Genomic DNA, 20,946 nt, shown 5'->3' on the forward strand with positions numbered 1-20,946 from the left:
AGAAAAGCCAACAGACATATTGTGTGACACAGTGTTGCAATGTGCCATTAAAATGTTGCATGTAGGCAAACTAACAGAAAATACTTCTTTCATGTTTTATTCAAAACCAACGCCAATACAATAATTTCTTAATTTTTTTCCCATATAAATATATGGGATGATTTATGTAATCATTCCTTCCCTTGAATGATGTGTTCAGTAGTCTGTCTTACCAACAAATGCAAGAATGGTCAAATAAGACTCATATCCTGATTCAGGAACTGTTTAAAGGCCTATGAGATCAGGAGGGAGAAGAAGGCAGCCTTTGGATGGTGGGAACACCCACACTGCCTTTTCTGTGCTCTGACCTCCCACATTAGGAGGTGATTAAATGCTTGAAGAGCATGCTTCTCCGAGGAGAGGGAGATGGGGCGTGTGACAGGTGAGAGGTGAGCTGAGCTCCACACTGCCTTTGAGACAAGTCTCTCTCATTGTACCCATTTCTGCAGGATTGGGAGGGGACTGCTCTTCTCATGGAAGTGCCAAAGGCATTTACCTGAAATCTATCCTTAAAATATCCCTAAAGTGCATAAATGCAATGAAGAAGTTAGGAGCTGCCAGGAGGTTTCTGGAGTGCTGTGGTTCCTAAATGTCAAGGCTTTCATAGCACTGTTTGGTTTCTCTCACAGAGGACAAGGGCATGAGGCACAGGTGGAGTCCTGGCCTTCCGAAACATCTGAATAACAACTGCATTAGGTGAGCTCCCAGTGAGATCTAGGGTAGCTTCTGGAAGATGTAATCTGAAAATCCTTATCTCTGATGAGGACCTTTTTATTTTATTTCCTATAAGTTATTTTCCTTCACTTCTCCGGCAGAAAGGAGATGAGAGGAGGCAGGCAAATGGCACAGGGCCGTGAGCTCCTGATATAGGTGCTGGAGGGCCACTTTCCTGCCATTCCTGTTAACATTTTCAAAGGACCTGGGGGCTTTGATTTTCATACAGGGCTTCACTGTTAGTCCTGTTCAGTTCAAGCTTTGCTCTTTAAGAGGTAGAAGAAAGAAGGAACACTTCTCAGAAGACCTTTTTTAAATTACCATCAAAACAAAAATCCTCAAAATCTTCACAACAAAAACCTGATAAAAATCTGTCCTTTTTCTGTACAGTTTTTGCACCTTATTATCAGGTTCCTTAACAAGAGCCAAACAAGCAGGGTACTGGATAGCTTTTTATTTGAAAACTTGATTCTTTCCAATGTTCCCTTGCACCTAGCGAGTAGCTCAGCACAATTTGTAGAAGTCGATGTTATTGTAGCATTTTTAGCTATTACCTCGAGCTTTATGTTGAGGCTGGTTTAGATAAAAGTCCTGAGTACTGTCTCCACCACCCCTGGCCCTTGGTGCAGTGCTCCAGTGAAGGAACACACTAACAATAGCCTGGTTTTTTGCTTGCCTGAGGGGTGGGTTTGGTTCATCGTCCTTGGCAGGCACCTCAAATTGAAAATAAGTGTGCATGAATAAATTTTCCTTTGCTTCTGTCATGATGAGTTATGGACATATTACAAAAATAATTATCTTCCCTTCATAAATCAGTCTGATAGTTAACTTTGGTTTGCTCACTAATTCACTCTTCCTGCTAAATGTTCTTTGGTTTGGATCAGATACTTAAGCATAGGAATAAATCACAGGTCTAAGACAGAATGCTTTTTGTTGCTGGGAAAGAAGAATAAGTCTAAAACCAAAATAAATGGCATTTGTAAGCAAATCTACAGTGCAATGATGGCCCTAAAATGAGGTGCTAGTATTAGCTATCCTACCCTGCTTTATGAAAGTATTTTTTAGGTAAAATTTTGGCTAATTTATGTAAAATAGTGATCACCATTACTTTTAGGCAGGCAGGTTAATTAAATAAATTTGTGAAGCTAGATGTACTGAGAGGAAAAATCCAGGAGGAAAATGGAAGCCAAGGATGCCAGGAGCTAAGCTCTGGGGCACGTGAAACAGTCAGGTATTATATGTGTGTGTTGTAGTCATGCTCACTAGCGAGTACAAGCCACGCGCAAATCTTTTTTTTTTTTTTTTAAGGAGAGAAAATCAAGCCAGTTAGAAGGAAAATGTTGTATTCCTGAGTTGCTGGAAGAAGTATTTTGCCAATTCATATTGCAACACAGCTCTGATGACAAGAAGCTGCATAATAAACCAAGTACTTGTGCGATAGTGCCGGCACACTAGCTGCATGTTCTACAACAGCATTTTTAACCATGTTCAACAGTGTGCTTGCTATCGCTCCTCCATTTGTTGAATTCAGGATGACCTTTGCATGAATAAAGTCAAATAGGATTAAGGCAGGAATTTTCAACAATGGGAAAGAGCAACAGATGTAGCCGACTTTGAACGTGGGAGGATTGTTGATGCACGGTTGCCTAAAGGGAGTGTCTGTGGTGACAGAAAAAAGGGGGAGAGGGGAAAAAAAACCCAACAATTTCCTAAAATATTAACCACATAAAAGAAAAGAAAATAAATAGAAAACGGTCCAAAGGAACTGAGTGATCCCGGTTTTTATTGGCATCGAGCTGAAGGCATGATTTTTTTTTTTATTCACTGCCTCCTTTTAAATCTATTTCTTTCTATTCTTTCAGCAGAACTCTGTTCTCTGAAACTGTTGCTACATATGAGCTGTCTGAGGAGTTTGTGGTGAATATCATGTTTTTAGGTTCACAGTTTTTTCTGAGTTGTTTTACAGAAAACAAAAATGGAATATATGGGAGGGGAAAGGAGGTGTTATTTTGCTGAAGATTTAGTCATTTGAATACAAAATCCAGTTCCTGCTGGTATGTTTTTATTTGATTTGTCCTATGCAGAAGCATGCAGCTGGATCTCAAATACAGTGCAAGCACTCTATATAGAGACTGTTCCAGAAAAAGGGGGAGAAAAAGGTTAGAAATATGGTTAAAGCAAGAACTCTTTCTGATATATCTTCAGTAGTTTTATATATTATGTGTCCATTAGATATACTGAATTTGTTTTTATCTCAATAAAAAGAGGACATACATATGTATTTTACTTAGTAGATTTAAAGTATTTGGTTACCTTTTTTAAATACAGTAAATTCTTTGAAACTTACTTAGTTTCATTATTGACAAGATCTGCTTTGCAGTTTAGTAGATAGTTGTGTTAACCCCTAAGTGATACTTCATAGTTTGTAGTAATGAATAATGCACAAAATTTAAATATCATTCATAAGTGTAATTCAGATAAATCAGCTTTGAAAAGCATGCACGGGAAAAGCTTTTAAAGTGTGAATGAAATCATGTGCTCTAGCTCAATGAAAGGGCTTTAAAGGAGCTAGCTAGAAACGAAAGTCATTAAGAAAATCATGTAAATGCTATGAAAAATATTGGTGAGCTTAATTGTATTGCAGTTCTACTGTAATATTTAAGAGCTTGATTAAACATCCACTGATTAAATGCTTACACTACACTTTAAAGAGAGCTATGCTGTTGAGAGGGCAGCCTCTCACAGTAGAAAAATCATTTGGATTCAGAGAATGTAGCATGGTAAAACATCATCTAATGCATCTTATCCTGCTTCTTCCCATACTCCTTTAGAGCAGAGCTTGCTGCAGGTTACCACTAGCTGATGACATGCCAAAGTGTACTCAGGAGTTGTAACATCTCTCACGCCCCAAATAAGGAGTATTTCAACAGATATGGAAGAAAAAAAGAAGCAAACAAGCCCAAAACAAAGCAAAAAAGTTACCCCCAAGCCCTGTATTGTTACCTGGGATCAAATATCTCGAAGAACACAGCGACTGAATATCTTGAAGAAAACAGTCTCTAGGTACTGGAGGCTTTTTTGTTACCTTAGTAAAGAGGCTGTTATGTTTAATTTTTGCACTAGAAACAACTTCATATGCGTGCCTGGCATCTTTAGCACCAAGAGCACACAACTGTTATGTGCATGGAGTGGATTAAGGTCCACTGTGGCTGAGGAAAGTCGCCTTCACTTCCTTGTGGGCTCAGTGTTGGAACCAACAATAACCTCACAGATGTGTACGTAACTGCTCACGTTGTTGGTGAATGCACAACTGTGTGAAAGGCTGGTACAGGCACACAGCAAAAACATAGAAATACATTTTAAAAGAGCATTTGGATGCTGACTATTAGACACCTGGGTTTTTGTTGATATTCATGAGACTTAATGGAGCCCACTGAAGGCACAAGAAGATGAGGTCCTTGCTCCAGGATTAAGTTCCTGAGAAGTGTTTTCATCCAAGGTTCCATGAGTATGAAGTGGGGCAAGTTAGGGCAGTTTCTAGTTCCTTAGTTGTCTGTTGGATGTTTGAAGGGTGATCCACAAGGAAGAGTACAGTCTCTTTTTCTTTGGTGGTTCTGTTTCCTTCACTCCATCAACACCTTGAGACAAAGAACTGTAATCCTAAAGCCTTGCAAGGGTCATGTTTCTTGTCTTACTTCAATGCAAATAGATCTTTAGAATCCAACTCAGACAATCATGTTTTAAAAGTATCCTAAAATTTTATACCACTAGAAATAAATATGAATAAAAATGGTGGGGGTTTTTTGTATTCTTTATTTTTTCCAATTAGCTGCCTTGTATTTTTTGCTTCTGTAGCGTAATGAACATCATTTTTACTTACAAAACAGATAGTTCAGAATGTGTTTCTGTTATTTCAAGTAAGCTTGGGGTTTTTTTTTTAGTATAGTGAGTGTATGTGTGTATTTTCTTTCCGTGTGTGTATATAGGTATATATACACCTATATTTTAATATATTTATTACTGTGATAATTATGGTTGTTTGTTATATAGAAAGGTATATATTTTATTTGTGTGCCTTTATATGTATAAAATATACCTTTCTGCATGCATGCATGCAGGCTTTCTACAAAGTGACTTCAGACAGTAATTCGATACAGATGGCTTAACAGATCATAATTAAAGTGTTTTGTCTTAGAATCTGCTTCATAACTCAACCATATTCCCTAACACCATGACCCCTTTTCGTAATTTGCTAAAGTGCTTTCAAGAACTCTGTGAAAAGCTTTGTTTTTTATCACTTTAAAGCAATACTGAAGAATTGATGCTTTTCTGAAGTGCCCTTATGGCACCCTGTGCTATTGGTAAGTAGTCTGTCATGATTGTCATTGACAGCAATGACTCAGGAACATAATGTGACTCAGTCTTTTGTTTTGAGACGTGGGTGTGTAGATCAGAACCAAATCAATAGGCTTAAGTATAAAACTACAGCAAACCAAATATTGATTCAATGCTCAAATTCTTATAACTGTAACCACAACCCTTCCATTGTACTTAAAATGTTAATAGAATATTAACATTATTATTATTTAAAAAAAAAAAAAAAAAGGAAGATGAAAAATTAAGGTTAGGCTTTTGCAAAAAATAGGTTTGGGGGTTTGCCTACTAGAATTAGGTTTTCTTTTAGGACAGTATCTCTTTTTATGTTTACAATACTCACCATTGTCTTCAGATATAGAACCAGAATGTAGCATAGGTATGAGGAATAACTAGAAGAAAATTCTGATGAGAGCCTCCAAATTTTTGAAATGTTCTTCCATTTCGGGTCTCCTTGGACTTACAAATGGTTGATTTAAAATCACAATCTATCTCTTTTTTTGCAAGAATTTAAAGAGTTGTGGAACAAATACAACACATAAAGTGGTCTGCTTCAGAGCACTTTCATCTCTGGAAGAGTATTTCCTTTATTTTTTGGAGGAAGGGTGTAATTGGCCCTTCATCACCCTTAGTCTCACTTTCTATGACAATATTTGATGCCCAATACAGAAGAAAAAGAAAAAAGAAAGCAAGATTGTGCAATGGCTCTACTTTCTAACCCGGTTTCAGCAATTTCACATCCTTAAACTCCTGAACATTGTCCTTGCTGCTGTCCCTGCATGACTGATGGACTCTGTGTGGAGTCCCAACCAGATATTTCTGCTGGAAAATCCATATCTGCTTGGAACTATTGGAGGAATAGATTCGCATTTTTTAAAATATGTGTTTAAAATGGGATATTTTCATATTTATTGAGTAAAAAGGGTGTAAGAGACAAGTCAAACCCTGCTATGGTCTTGTTTTCGCTTTTGTCCTTAAAAGGATTCTTTTAAAAACTGGTTGTTGAGTTTGGCTGTGGGTTTTAGGTTTAGATTCTGTAAGAATTGACCTCTTTTTATAGTGAAGTTTGTTACAAATATATTGCTCGTGTCTGATTTAGGACATAAAATACCTCTGTAGTGTTCCATAATTCATGGACAGAGATAGCATCCCCTAAGGCTGGTGTGGAGTGTCTTAGTCAGACTTCTGCTCTGAAGACTTTTCCAAACAGGTTTTGGGAGACCAATGAGACCAATTCTTGCTTTTGAGAGTCCAGTGCCCTCCCCTTTCTGCTTTCCGCCACCCACCCCCAAGCTTGCCGAAGGGATTGTTAAGTAGCAGCGTTTAACACTGCCACGGTTTTATAAATGGGAGATAATAAAAAGAATTGCTAAATGACTTTTCGGTATTTATATGTGTTAAAAAAAACCTTTTGTGAATGTAACTCACTGACAATCTAAACTATGACTAAAGCAGCATGCACACTGTCTATTTATCAGCTCATCATTCTCCCACAAGTGCTTCTGTTTGAGTACTCTGTAAGTTTTATTTTAACTGTGGGCAAAACTGCTCTTTGAACTCCTGTTCTGTGCTGCTTTAAAGGTAAGGGAAGTCTTAGTCAAATGATGTCACTGTACTTGTTTCCCAGGTCATGCTTCTGCTGTGGAGTACTGCCTAGAAGTCTGAAAAGCCCATGTTTTCATGATGGGTCCTAACCTTTAAATAATTTTTAGAAGCTCATATAACTTGGAACTCAATATTAGAATCAACTTTGTAGATCCCACTGGAAGCTTATTTAAAACAGTTGGCTTTTATAAATTTATCAAGGTTTTGAAATTGCAGCTCTTTTGCTGTGTTACCAGAGCTCTCCCTTACATTAACTTTCTCTTCCCTTTATTCTTCCCATTTCAAAGACTGTCATAATCGTTTAATCTCTCGTTATGCAATTAGATATGTTGCTACACATTTATTAGCAAACTTACTGTCAGACTAGTAGTAATGCTCTAATTTACACTTCCCAAAGCATGGAAATTCCTGTGTAGGAATGAAGGCTCCCTTCTTTTCCCTCCTCCACCTATCCTGAGGTGCTTGTGCAGTGAAAAGTATTGCAGGAGACTGACATGTGTGAGTGATAAGTGCTCTACGTTTGTAACACCTGGACATGATCAGACATGTTAAAGATGAGGTAGGAGGCTTGAGTGTAAGTTTTCTGTATTTGTGCTGGCTGAAATTTTCCCCCCCTGTAGCTCATTGGGGTTCTCTGATAAATCTGATCTTATCCACCAACCTAAAGGAGAGCAATCAATCAATACCTTCCCCCACAGCTCCTTCTAAGAGCACTGGTACTACTGATTGGAAGACTGAAGTCATCTGGTGCAGTTCTTCTATCCAGGAGTTTCCTAATTCTGTCTGCAGATGACTCTTTGGAATCAGGAGCATCTCACACCAGAAACACATTAATCATTGCATCATCTGGGGACCAGTTGAGAACCTTTCAGGAGTGCTTAATTTTATTTAACACACCATGTAAATTAAGTCCAAAAGACACTTAAAATGTAACACTTTCTTCCATTTATGGAAGCTCAAGGCCATAATGCCTCTTAAGGATTTTAATCCATTGAGCAGTAATGTCTTTAGGATCCAGTGATGTCATCTGTCTGTCACTGTGAGTCAGGGACAGTTAATGAATGGGTTAATGATTGGACTAGTGTTGAAAGACCAGGGAGTCATGAATCTGTGTCTCTGATGCTGCCTTAGGAATGCAAACCCCAAACAATCAGAAACACCTATAGAATTGTCTGTTCAGGAAACCCCATCGAGCTGTGATCTGGACACAGTGCTCAGGAGTGTTGTGCACACTGCATGTCTAATAGTGCATGCTAAAATCCCTTTCCATGTTTCCATTTCTCCTCTCCCTCAGCAGCTTGGAATACTTCTCTTAGCTGCAAAATTTGTTCCTTGAATTCAAAATCAGCATTTTGTCTCAAAGCTTTTATTATTAAAATACTTGCCATGTAATATTTTTCTAAAAAATGTTTATATTTTATTTATCTGACAAAACTTTTTTTTTACATTAGGGAGCTTAAACCACGGGGGAAAAATGCAGCTGTACAAAAAAAAAAAAAAAAAAAAAGCTGCTGTAGTTCTAAATATTAAGCTAATTTTTAAAAGGTTGACCTAAATACTACATTCAGTTAATGAAAAAAACCCAAACATCTCTGCAGACAACGTACTAATATTTAATTTGAAATTTTATTGAGTAGATCCTGGGGATCATTTAGGAGTCTTACATGTATTAAAAAAATGAAACCCAGAAGATCTGAATGCTGTGCATTGCTGTAACACCCCTGGAACGTGGCTAACGCCCAATTACTGCATGCTTAGACTTGGATGGGAATTACAATTGAGCTGTAAAATATTTTGACAGTTTCCAACTGTTGTGTGGTTATTAGCCAGGCATCATAAGAGAATGAAATGTGATTTGATTAGGTTTGTATCACAGTCTGCTTAAACAAGGACTTTCAACATAAACATGTAGTGTAAAGTGTTAATCAGAGGCAGTATTTAATTATTAGCAGCTTTTCTTGAGTTCTGCAGGAGAGAATTCCTCTCTCCCGAAGATTTTGATTTCTTAAATGAGACTTGCCATACCTTTGTGCCTCAGCTTTTCATTTACAAGCTTTTACTTGTTGAGTGCTAAAAGCATAACCACACCAAATTTAATTTGTCGCATGAAAATTATGTGTGTATTTTTCAAGAGGATAGATTTGCCAGTGTTGACGCTAGGAAAGCTTGTGTTAATTACGTATTATAAAACAAAAAGGATATTTTCATTTAATATGTATTTCTCCTTTTAGCTGAACAAGTTCTAGCAATTAGCATATTTGGATAGTGTAAGAATTCCTGGAAAAATATATGTTAAGCCAAGTGGCACTTGAATTGCTGTTACTTTTACATGTTTTTTTTATTTTGAAATGAAACTAATAAAGCAAAAATATTTAAACTGCATGCAAATTAAGCTCCAGATTGTGCCAGTCTTGTTATGTTCATTAAGCTATTGAATCCTTGAGTAGGGGCTGTTATTCCGTGGGGGCTATTCACAGAATAAGGTACTATTCAGAGAGGTAAAGATAACAATCTGCCTTCACACTGCTTAAATAATGCTCTTTCTGTTGGGCAACTAAAACAAGAATATTCAAACCTACCATTCCTTAATTTTTCACTTGCTTTTACTTAGTAATGCTTTTTTGTTTTCTTTGTTGTTTATGAATGGTGCTTGTGAGCGAAATGTTCTGTTTCTGGTAGAGAAGACTTTTTGAAGCGTTATCTTTTTTTTTTTTCCTTAAAAAAAAAAAAAAACCTCTAAGGTAATTTTTGTTTCCCAGTTCACTCTGCTTGTGACATCTCTGCTGTGACAGAGCTGAATCCAGCTGATTTGCTTACATCTTACAGTTTGCCTAAATACCCTATTTCACCCAACTGCAATTGGGTGGGGATTTTTCTGTCTGTTGTCCTGGGTTTGACCTTGAACTTTTCCCTTGCAGATGAAAAAAGCCTTTCCAATGTATCCTGGATTTTAAAGTGGCTTGGTGACTTTCTGTGGAGATATGCTGAATGAGAGAGAGCCTTCCTCTCTCTGGTAGTGCTCATGAGGAGCAGTTGGAGTGGTGGGGTTATAATTCTTCAATAGCCAATCTCCTAAACAACTGAAAGAGAAAAGACACGCTCCGTGCAGTTATTCATTTGGAGAGTGGTTAATGGTTACTGAACTTTCCCTGTATTTGGATAGCTACGTGCCAGGAAAAAAACCCAAAATATACTGTTCTTTGCAAGGAGATCTTATTAATGTTGGGGAAATTATTGCATGAGTTGCTTATGAAACAAATAATACCAGGACTTCCATGCTAGGATTTATTTTTAAAACTGGAAGTGGGTTTTTTTTGGTGGGTGATGTGAGAGGCCAGTGTAAAGTGTTGCTTGGTGGGAACTGGGGGGTTTCCAGCTTTCTTCCACTGCTGCCAGTGCTCGGAGGGAACCTCTGCCAGGCTCCTGCTCGCCAATGGCAGCAGCCTGTGCAAGCTGCGTCCTTTTCTTGTAGACTCTGGAGTTCAGAAACACAGAGAAGTTGAGTCTGAAGCACTTGGTCCATCTACTTGCCCAAAGGCCTAGTTTTCCTTTACAAAACTAAGGATTTCTGCAACCTGTTGTTAAACACCTCCAATAATGAGACATTCATGGCTTTCGCAGGCAGTCTTGAGTGCTTCTAGCTATACTGTTTTACAGATTGCTCCTCCTGGTGTCTGACCTGTTGCAGTTAAAGCCTGTAACTTCATTTTGATAAACACTGGCATGGGGGACAAAGGGTTTTCTTTCTTTAGAATTTTATATATGCTTGAAGACTTATCATGTTACTTTACCATATTTCCATAAGGTAAAGGACCTAAATTTGCCTCAGTTTTCTTCATGCACTTTTTTTTTTTCCCCCTGATCTTTGGGCTCATTTTCCTTACACTCTGCATCAGAGAAAACTGAACATAAAATTTTTGTTGATGCTGAGTAGAGTGGGAGAGGCAGTATGTGTCTTGCAAGCTTTATTCCTGTCTGTACTTCTCAGTATGATATTTGATTTTTTTCATAACAACCTGATGTTGTTGACTCTATGTTCAGCTTGAATAGACTGTTTCCCCCACATCCTTTTGTGATGAGCTTTTACCTAACCAGTTCTTCCTCATCCTGCATTTATGTAAATGATTACTCCTTGCTATGTTTCATTTGTACCTGTTGAATTTCCTACTGTTTCCTTCAGACCTTTTCTCCTTTTTATGTGATTGGGGTTCTTCTAGTGCATTTGATGTCCATCCCATCTTCTTGTCTAGTGTATTGTCCACCTTCCTGATTAAGACTTTCACTGAACCCAAGAAATACTCTTGCAGAAGCCCTTTTAAATGATTCAGAGAATCATTTAAAACTAGTCTTGGATATAGCTTTCCAGACTGTTTTGCACCTCTGAGTCTCATTAAGGCTCTGTTTTCTGTGCTTCCTTATGAGAGCATCTTGATAGACAATTAAAAGAGCTCAACTACATTCATAATGTTATGTGATGCCTCTGCTCACCCCTGTCTGCTTCACTCTTATAGAAGGAATTTGGACTGCTAGTCATGATTTGTTCATGGCAAATGATGTTTGTTCCTTGTCTTTTAACTTTCATATGGTAAGAAACACCTTAATTACTTGTTCCACTTCTTTTTCTTTAGCTTGTCTGCATTATTCCAATTTGTCCTTATGCATTTAAAAACTGGAAGGGAATGTAGTCTTTTCCTTCTTTTCTAATATCTCCCCTATGTTCAAGTTTTCAGACTGTCCGTTCATTTCAGATGTTGTTTTATATTGGTTCTTCCAGTACCAAAGGATTACATTATATGTGTTTGGCTGATCTGGAAGCACCTGGCTTATCTAAGCTGTTTCCACATAGGGCTGCAATTTCATCTTTTTGTGTCTGTATGAGTAATGCTTGTCTCCAACTTGCATCTGACTTGTAGAATAAAGACAGAGGAAGAAAAAAGAAAGGTGTATAATTTCAGGTGTCTCCCCCTCGTCTATGGACAGTTTCTCCTTATCAATGCAAGGTGAAGCAATATTTTTATTAATCTCCATTTTGTGATTGTTTACATAGAGTTAGCTGCTGATGCAGTAGTTTATCAAGGCAAAAACTTCTTTCCATTAAATTCTCACTTATCTATACCTGCCCTAAGTGGTTTTAAGAACATCCATCTTTATGCCTGATGTAAGCTCACTGACACCAGCACCTTATGCAGGATTGTAGAATATTCTGATTTTATTTCCACTCTCAATCAAGAGCTGTGCTATGGCCTTCAGAGGTACTGTATCACCAATACCAGACTTAAAAATACTGAGTGCTCTAAGCTCCCCCAAACAGAGATTGTTTTCCTTTGTTAGTGCAATACCTGCACAAATCTGCCATCTGTGTTCTGTTCTCAAGTATTGAAAACAAAGATTTCTCATAGGGAAAGACTAATGTTTCCATAAATATGCCTATGGTTGTGCATTAATGTAAATGATGCAGTAGATTTACGAAATGGGTAACTATAAAGTTCTGTGGAGCAATGTCACCTTAATGATTCAACATCAGAAGATTGCCTGAAAAAAGTATGCCTGTTGGAATGTTCAGAAGAGTGGGATAATGACTTGTGTTTATTTAATGGCTCTGTCAAAAGAAATTCCTGCAAAAGCAACAAGAGTTCACTGTTTTTAGGAAGAATTGGCAGTGACTCTCATTTTTAGTTTGCCTTGTGCTTTCTTTTAGAAGAGATTCTTGTGACCTTTTCTGACAAGCTCTAACACTTCCATTGTTTGCTGCAGGCCTTTGAAATGTGGCAGAGATAGCCTTGGGCCCAGGGAGGTGCGTTTTGCTAGTTCAGTTCACATTTAACAAAGTTAAAAGCTTTGAAAATTGCTATTCCTCATCTGTGGTTTAAGTTGCTTAATTCTGGCAACCTGCCCAAAACCCTGAACGTTCCCATCGTGGCAGAGAGCCAGGGATTGTGAACCAGCAGCATCCTGGTAGCTCATCTGGGCTTCCAGCACAGATTACATGAGAGCAGAGACTTCAGCCCACATGCCATCGGGCCAGCTGGTGAAAGGAAGGTGGACACAAGGAAACTGCCTGTCTTCTGAGAGCAGAAAAATGAGGCCCCATCCCTGCATGGGATCTGTTCATACTGTTATATTACAAATATGTGTAATCATCAGAGACTGAGCTCCATGTTCGCTTCTGCTTAATGGTATGAATTATATACCTTTCTTGTTTTTTTTAATTGAAAACATGTCGTTCAAGACAAAGATTATGTGACCTCAGGGAAGAGAAGCCAGGTGAGCCTTGACCAATTCTTTTATAATGGTTGAATCTGAGAAGAAGCTCACTGTAACTTTTTTTCCTGGCTGTACTGACCATCAGGTGAAATCACTTGCACATAAGTAACCAATTCATTATGTTGCCTCATATTTGTTTCTGTGTTACCAGCTCATTAACATAATCTTCTCTTTGCCATTAGCTAATAAATTCAGGGTTTCTCAGCCTGGTGAGGTGGCTGCCTTCATTCCTGTGTGGTGCTGTTCTTCTCTACTAAGAACATCCACAGGGGGAGGTAGTTGTCTTGAAATAAAATAGTCTGTCTTGCTCTTAATTGAATGCCATGAGCAGACACGCTTGTGTCCTGTTGCCCAAGTGAGGCAATTGTCCAGTAGTCCATGTGTTGTGGCTTTTGGTTCTGAAGGTTTAGAGTTTTTATTTAGTTCTGAGTACTTGGGTTCTTTTATCCTTTTAATCCCCAACAATGAAAACCAAACCAAAACCCAAAAAAGACTCTGCTAAGAAAACGTTACTTCATTACTAGACAAAGTAAAAGGCAAAAGGAGGCTACCAGATAATTACAAAAATTACAAAATGAAGTACTTAACAGTAGCCTTTGTTATTGCAGTCTCTCCCATCTTTGTGCGCTGGATGCCTGTAGGTTGTAAGCACGTGCACATTTCAATTGTATGACCACATACCATCATTTTCTACCAGACCACTTCCTCAGTGCTCAGAGTAAAAGTAACTAGAGGCTGCTTTCCTTTCTTTTGCCAAGCATAGTTTGGAAAAGCTCTTTCCAACTCATGGCCATCAGAGTGTGTAACAGGCAACTGAGAACCCTTTGGCGTGAAATAATTTGACCTACTTGACCAACAGCTAACTTGAGGTGTGTCCCGAGGATTTCACCTTCCTCTTCACCTTGCCAGGTCCAAACATGAGAGCATCATCTCATCTCAGGCAGATGTCTAAATATTAAGGTTATGATTGAACACGGACTGGTTTGGTTGTACCAAAATTAAACCTATAAAAAGATAAGCAATTAAAAGCTTATGCCCAAGGGTTTTAAGATAAAAGCTTGTATTTTATTGCCTATCTGCATTAGCTGTAGGCACAATCAGAAGAGTGAGAAAGGCAAAGTTTTGAGATGTATGGTGCTGATGAAACCTGGAGGTTACCTAAATACTTGTTATTAATCATATATAGGAAATAAATTCATTGAATCTGTAACTTGTGCCTAGCAGCTGGATTTTCATATCTCCTTCATTTTTAGGGACAGTCGGAACTAGAGATGTTTTGTGCAGCCACACACCATACCACGCAAATAGAGAGCATAAATTTAAAGAATGTGTTCCTAAGCTGATGCATTTGTCTTTCAGAGTAACAGGATAGCAGAACTCCTAACATTTCTTTCTAGAAAATGTGTATTTTCTAATATGTGGATGGTCTTCCCTTACTAGAAGCAAAGAGCAATGCCACTTATATTTTGTTGTGTCACTGAAGCCATCATAGTATTATGATGACCTGCTACATAAAAACATAACTAACTAGCCTGAGCAAAGGACATCGCACCACAGCGCAGGATCATCAGGATGTTTTTTCCATTTTTGGAATAAAACAGAAAGCAGTTTTAATTCTATCTTTGCACTCTTCCCATGTTGTATTTGACATTTGATATTCATGATACTAGTAAATAATCTTTTGACTTAGGCCTAGACTGTTCCATAGCCCTCAACAAACAAAATTGAATGCATGTTGGACATGTACGGATCTTGCCAAAGGCACAAATTGTATTAAATGAGCCATATTAAATTTCTAACACTCCCAGGCTCCTATGGATGGAGTCCTGTGTTGTTGAAAAGATAAAATTCTTGGGTATCATCTTGTTGATACAATATTATCTATTTGACTGAAATGTATTTACTTCTTTTGCAAGTTCTGTTGCACCTTTTTACTACTTTTCGGACTGATCAGTTCAGTTGAGTTTCCTAAACATTTTTTACATCCAGCCACACGCTGTACATTTTCACTTACCTACTGGTGCATTACTTTCATTTACCTTATCTTGCATTTTAATGGTTTCACAATTTTCAGTGAGCCCAGACAGCATTGTGGTTTTGATAGCAGTAAGAGAAAAGTCCCTTTTGTTTTGCTCAGTAAAATAAGTAAGAGACCAGTGTCTGTATTTGCTTCTTGAGGAAAAAAAAACTTGTTTGTTCATTGTTTGTAGGTCTTCCCTATTCTGACTTCCAGCTCTATATCTCAATCTCAGCTTCCTCTCCTCCTGCAGTTAATTACCAATCCTGGGTTGTTCTTTCAGCTCCTTTCCTCTTTGGGGTGTTGTGTTCATTAATTAAAAACTCAAACCACGTAAGTCTTCCACCTAGATTACATACAATTTTTTCCTTACTCAGCATCTTTTTTTCCAGCCTTTTATGCTGCCTCCTGCTTTCTTTAAACTCCTCTACCCCTGTGCAACCTGTCTACAAGCTCTTGAGTTGCTCAGACTGAGCCCCTGGTCTTCATTCTGGCTGTTCACTGTGTCTCCTATGAGATCTTGGTCCATAGCCCCATGTTCCCATCAAAATTTCAGTCTTGATTTTCTTCTCCTGAGTACTGTCCTGTGCGTCAGAGATGCAGCTCAACCCCTCTCTCTCTGAACCATCAGTGTGCCTGGTGCTGTGTTCTTGAGAGCAGCAGAACAACTATTTAAATATTTTCAAATGTAGGAATGCAGCCTAATATTTAAAGCTATTGTCCTCTTGTTAACATAGAGTAGTGGTCTGATGGGATAATCTCCCAAGAGGAAAAATGCATACACTATAAAACACATTAACTGAGCTTCCAGAACATGCAAAAGAAGAATAGAGACTTCAGTGCTTTTGTTGAGTGCAAAACAAAGATATCCTGAAGCTGGTGCTGACTCCAGTTGATAAATCCATCCACATGATGCTACATTTAGATCTGAGCTAAGCATGTGAGGGACCAGCTCTGGAACCTCTACCCTTCTCTGCAGTTATCCCACAGCTGGATAAAAATCAGTTGCATTAGATTCAGTTACCTGTTGATCAGTGAGCAGATGTAGCAGTCTGGTGTGGGTATCTCATGCTTTTTTGGAGCCATTGCCAACCAAGTTCTCAAAAGAAAAAATTTTTCATAATGAAGTTTCATTAAAAAAAAATTAAACTAACATTTATTAACGCCTCTGAAGGTATGTTAAGTGCTTACACACAGTTCTTTATTTCCATTGTGTCTTGAATTGAATGCTTTTGTCATAGATTAAATAACAAAAGCTTTGACTCAGGTGGTAATTGTCCTAACATTAACTTCACCTTTATCCAAGAATCTTGGACTACTAAGTATGGAAAGAAAACTTTATGTAACTTCTGCTTTATCAGCTAAGAGATGAGAAAATTGTGTAAGTACATTATGCACATCCTAAATCTTGCATATTCTGGATAAAATACTTTTAGAAAATCTAACATTGATGGAAAGACAAACACGGAAAAATCTCCATCTTAAGTATAGATTTTCAAGGAAATGTAATTTAGCTTTTTAAAGATTGATAATTTTTAAATAAAATGTGAAATTCTGCTGAATTTATTGTTTTAATAGGTTTGGATTTCCTTTTGTAAAACATGGGTTTAAATTCAGTTACGTCTTCAGTTTGTTAGATGAGTAATTAAGGCATTTGAATGATAATATTGCCAAAGGTGATTTCAGAGTTAACCTGAATGCATTTAGGTGGTGACTGAAACATTTAAAATTTTTGTGGAGAATTTCAGCAACAGGTATTAAGAGTTTATAGTTAACATTTAGTATATCTGTGATGCTCTGTGATTTGGAGAATTAACTTTGTGCTTTAAAGATTTGTTAAAATACCATTTTTCCACGATTTGATAGAGCTATTTTAATTATTGTCTCTAAGTAGTGTTATGTCCATAAATATAATTTATAATAGCAAATATATTTTCAGTAACATAGTACCTTGAATTTGAGATCATTGGTTGATTGCTGGGTTTTACTTCCAGTTTCAAAAAAAACAGGAGGAAAACAGCATCTTAGTTACTTCACTCTGAATCTGAAGTAACTGTGTGACAGCTCCTATGCAATATTTGTTTATCTGATTAGATCTTGTGCATGGTAAAGAAAGTTTATAATTTGTTGCTACTTTTCCTTCCCTATTTTGCATATCCTTATTAAGTCCTTAATTCAGTGTATTTAGAGATATTTGTCTCATTGTTAATGGATTTGTTCATACCGATTTGAATCGTTGACAGGATTTTAAAAAAGAAGCACTTTTTAACAAGTGATTTTGCACATATGACGTGGTATTAAAAAAAAAAATCTCAGCAAGGTATACATTTTGCGCTTTCTAAATGAGTTAGCAGTGCTTGTATCTCATGAGGAGGTAGTATGTTTATAAAACAACCTTTTAGGGCTGATTGTGACAGTAAATGAAAAATTACTTCCCTGGTTCTGTATGTGGGGTTTTTTCCCCAGAAGCAGTGAAAACAAATCAGTTGACAGCAGGCTAATTGCTGAGCACTGACAGCCTTCAGTCAAGGGGGGGCATCGTAGGTCTTTCACAAATAGACAATAACAAGTAAATCCATTTGATCGTAAACTTAAGTGGCTGTGATACAGTAAATTACTTGCTCTATTTATCTTAATTTGGGGACTCTCTAGCTCGAAGGTGTGTCAACAGCTTGTTTGTTGTGTGTATATGATTTTAATTATATTACATTCAAAAAACAAGTGATCTGTGTTCTTTGGCTATAATTCAGATTTAGGATTTGTGTCTCTCACATTCTGTCTTTTTGATTAGCCCTAAGAAGTTTTTAAAACAACTAAATTTTTCAAGAGAAATAAGTTTGTGTGAGTCTTGAAAACATGAGCTGCAGTCAGTAAGTTCTCTACTGAATTTGTGGAAGTGAATTTGACAGTTTGACAAATGCCAAATGCCTGAAATATTCTATTTTAATTCTTGGTTTATGCCCACAAAAATGTTACTAAGAGGATCAAAATGACCCGTTTGTAAATGGTTGTTGTTAACTAAAGATTCTTGTTACAAACCGCCCTCTGATAACAATTTACATCTGAAATTCCTTTTCCGCATAGAAAAGCTAAAGCCCAGAAGAGGAAACTCTTTGGGTAGGGTTGGAAGTGGCTGTTTAGAAACACTGTGCCATAATTACTTTTATGCAATCTCACACTTACATAGAAAGAGAGCTCAAATCTGGAGCCTGTTCGAGGGCGATACCCCAGCCTTGTGTCGCAACTTTGATCCCCCCCGACGCAATGGTGGATTGCAGCTCACGACAAACTCTGCCCCAGCTCTGCCTGGCCCTTTGATCCAGTCCCGGTGTTATCTTCATTAAAAGTGAAAGGGCTTGTGGGGATGCTTTTCCATGTCTGCATTTTGGGAAATGTTTTCAAGGCTCAGTGTCACGGACTGTTGCGGGGCTATGCCGTAAGTGTTTCAGCACTGTGTTTCCACTGGTACAATTCTTGGCCTCTTCTCCTGGGTAGATCTGAAATCCTGTATATCTGCATCCTTTCGAGACAAGTGCCTAGGGCAACAACTGTAGATAATAACTCACGATTTGTGTCTTTTGCAAGTTACAGTCATTGTAAACTGACAGCTGTGAAGGACCTAAACTCACATCAAAGGATACAGATCATCTAGTTAGGTCAATTAATGTTAATTCTCATCTTCCATTAAATTCTTTTATCATCTTCTCTCTTTTTCTTTTCTTTTTTTTTTTTTCTTCCAGCCAAGCCCTATACCAAGTCCTGTTTTGGGGAGAAAGCCAAACGCCAGTCAGTCATTGCTTGTGTGGTGCAAAGAAGTTACAAAAAACTATAGGGGAGTGAAAATCACCAATTTTACTACGTCGTGGAGAAATGGCTTATCCTTTTGTGCAATATTACATCACTTTAGACCAGACCTAATGTAAGTTGTATACTGTTTGCCTGCATAACCTAACTCTCATAGAAATATAGAACAGTTACGTTTACGTAAAAATCAAATCGTGTAATTTCAGATGTTGAATTGTTTTCACCCTTTCCTTTCAAGCAGGAAACCGTCCTTTCTAAGAAACCAGATTTATGAATGTTCAAACTTTGTGACCTCTGTGCTCTCCCTTGTTGCATAAACAATTATTTCTCCCTTCTCTGTGATTTGTTTTTCTTCTTCTTAATCTTATACAAAGAACTGACTTCAGGATGATTATGAGAATTGTGCTGGTGTTGAAATGAGATGAGAGGAATAAGCTCTTTGTACGCTGACAAGGACGGATTACCTCCTGGTAAATTTGGTTGTCAAGGCCGGCCTCTAGTCCGTGCCTTAACTTCTTTTTTAGATGGAAAGCTTCAGGCAATGAAACATGTAATCGGTGTTTATTTATTTATTTATTTATTCCTTTAATTTTCCACACTATTAGTTTTGTTGATTGAATTGCTGTGAAATTGCTAGTTACTATATGATATTATTGTATGTCAAATTTTTAGATTTAGTTTGTTTTAAAACTGCTGCTTTTATCAAATACTGTACATACCCACTGTGCCATTTTCCCCCTCAGTGACTACAAGTCCCTGAATCCTCAAGATATTAAAGAAAACAACAAAAAGGTAAGAACTGCCAGGAGAAAAAAAAAATAAAAAATACATAGCCTCAATTTTGACTTCACTGCAGGTTTTTATTAATTTTGGGAAAGCGCGGTTGTTTTGTAAGGTCATAACTGCAGCTCACAGAAGGTATTCGGCCTCCCGTGGTTCAAATCGGATGCATTATTGACTCGAGTTTGTCGTGGTTTTAACATTCACAACAAGTTCAAGGCTGGCAGTAGAGTTTAATATTTGTATGGCCTACATTAACTGGGAAAGCAGGGGAAAGGCCCGGCCAGCCTTCTGTGAGTGCTCATGATTTCTCCGATCGGCCACGTAATTAAAAAAAAAAAAAAAATTAAAAAAAAAATGTAACTGCAGTTGGACTGTCTTGTACACAAGGCTTCTCTTGCTGTTGCTTTACCAGGGCTCTGGGAATTGGGCACGGTTGATGTTGCTTTGGTGGTGATTTTTGTGTGTTTAAAGATGAAAATTTACACCTACTCTCATGCTGCACCAGCTGAATGAAGTGGTGTACGCAATGTGAGAAATTCAGGGTAAAAAAGTGTTGAAACAATACTTTGCAGAAAACTGAAATATTGGGAAAATACTTTATAGCCTTGTGCTGGCAACTGTTTTAAACCACTCTTTGTAGGTGCAAAGATCTAAAAAGTTTCTCTGGAAGAAGGAGGAATTCAGTTTGGGAATCACCAGAAGACTTTTTATTTCTGCTCACTATTTTAGGCATGCTACAAGCTTCAGTTGAGCCCTAGGGACATGTTTAGAAATTAAAATTTTCATGTGAGTCACTGATAATGAAATTGTTCCTTAAGATGATCTGAAAATTGTTTTTAAGTATCTGCCTTCTTAATGCTGGGATTTTGTTTATATACTGCTTTAAAAAGCACTAAATTTAGCTAGGATTAAGGTATAAAAATATACTTTGAATAAATTAATCAGGTCCAATATCATACAGCAAACATATCTACAGTCTAATATGATTTAGTTGTGTGGAATTTCTGAAAGTGCTTTATTAAAATTTATTTCTGTTTATATTTTCATGTGTCTGCACATTTATGTGTTAACCAGGGAGTTACTTGTCTTTAATTCAGTACTTATGTGTTATAAATAATGAAATACCTCTGAGCTGCTGCTATCTAATGAGTCTTTTGGCTGTTGATATTTTTTTCATAATGATATGAGGACTTCAGATGACCTAAGTGGATTATCTGTGACATCACGTTATTTTCTGTGACCATATGTTTTTGTACTTCAAGTTTTGTTGAGCGTCTGGGCTAATTAAGCCGGATTATAAAAAAGAAAGAATAGATAATTAATTAAAAACGTTACCAGTGTGATCA

The 20,946-nt window shown here is 37.4% G+C and overlaps 1 protein-coding gene across 1 annotated transcript in view; it reads left to right on the top strand.

Moving 5' to 3' along the window:
- The window catches only part of EHBP1 (EH domain binding protein 1), a 178,696-nt gene that overhangs the window by 75,910 nt on the left and 81,840 nt on the right, over positions 1 to 20,946 (top strand). The window contains exons 10-11 of the mRNA XM_027898157.1: positions 18,754 to 18,932; positions 19,561 to 19,609. Coding sequence (XP_027753958.1) covers positions 18,754 to 18,932; positions 19,561 to 19,609 — 228 coding nt within the window. The remainder of the gene's footprint in view (positions 1 to 18,753; positions 18,933 to 19,560; positions 19,610 to 20,946) is intronic.

Source organism: Empidonax traillii, unplaced genomic scaffold (genome assembly GCF_003031625.1).
Source record: "Empidonax traillii isolate 1590-97213 ecotype Southwest subspecies unplaced genomic scaffold, ASM303162v1 scaffold580:size560489, whole genome shotgun sequence".
NCBI lineage: Eukaryota > Metazoa > Chordata > Aves > Passeriformes > Tyrannidae > Empidonax > Empidonax traillii.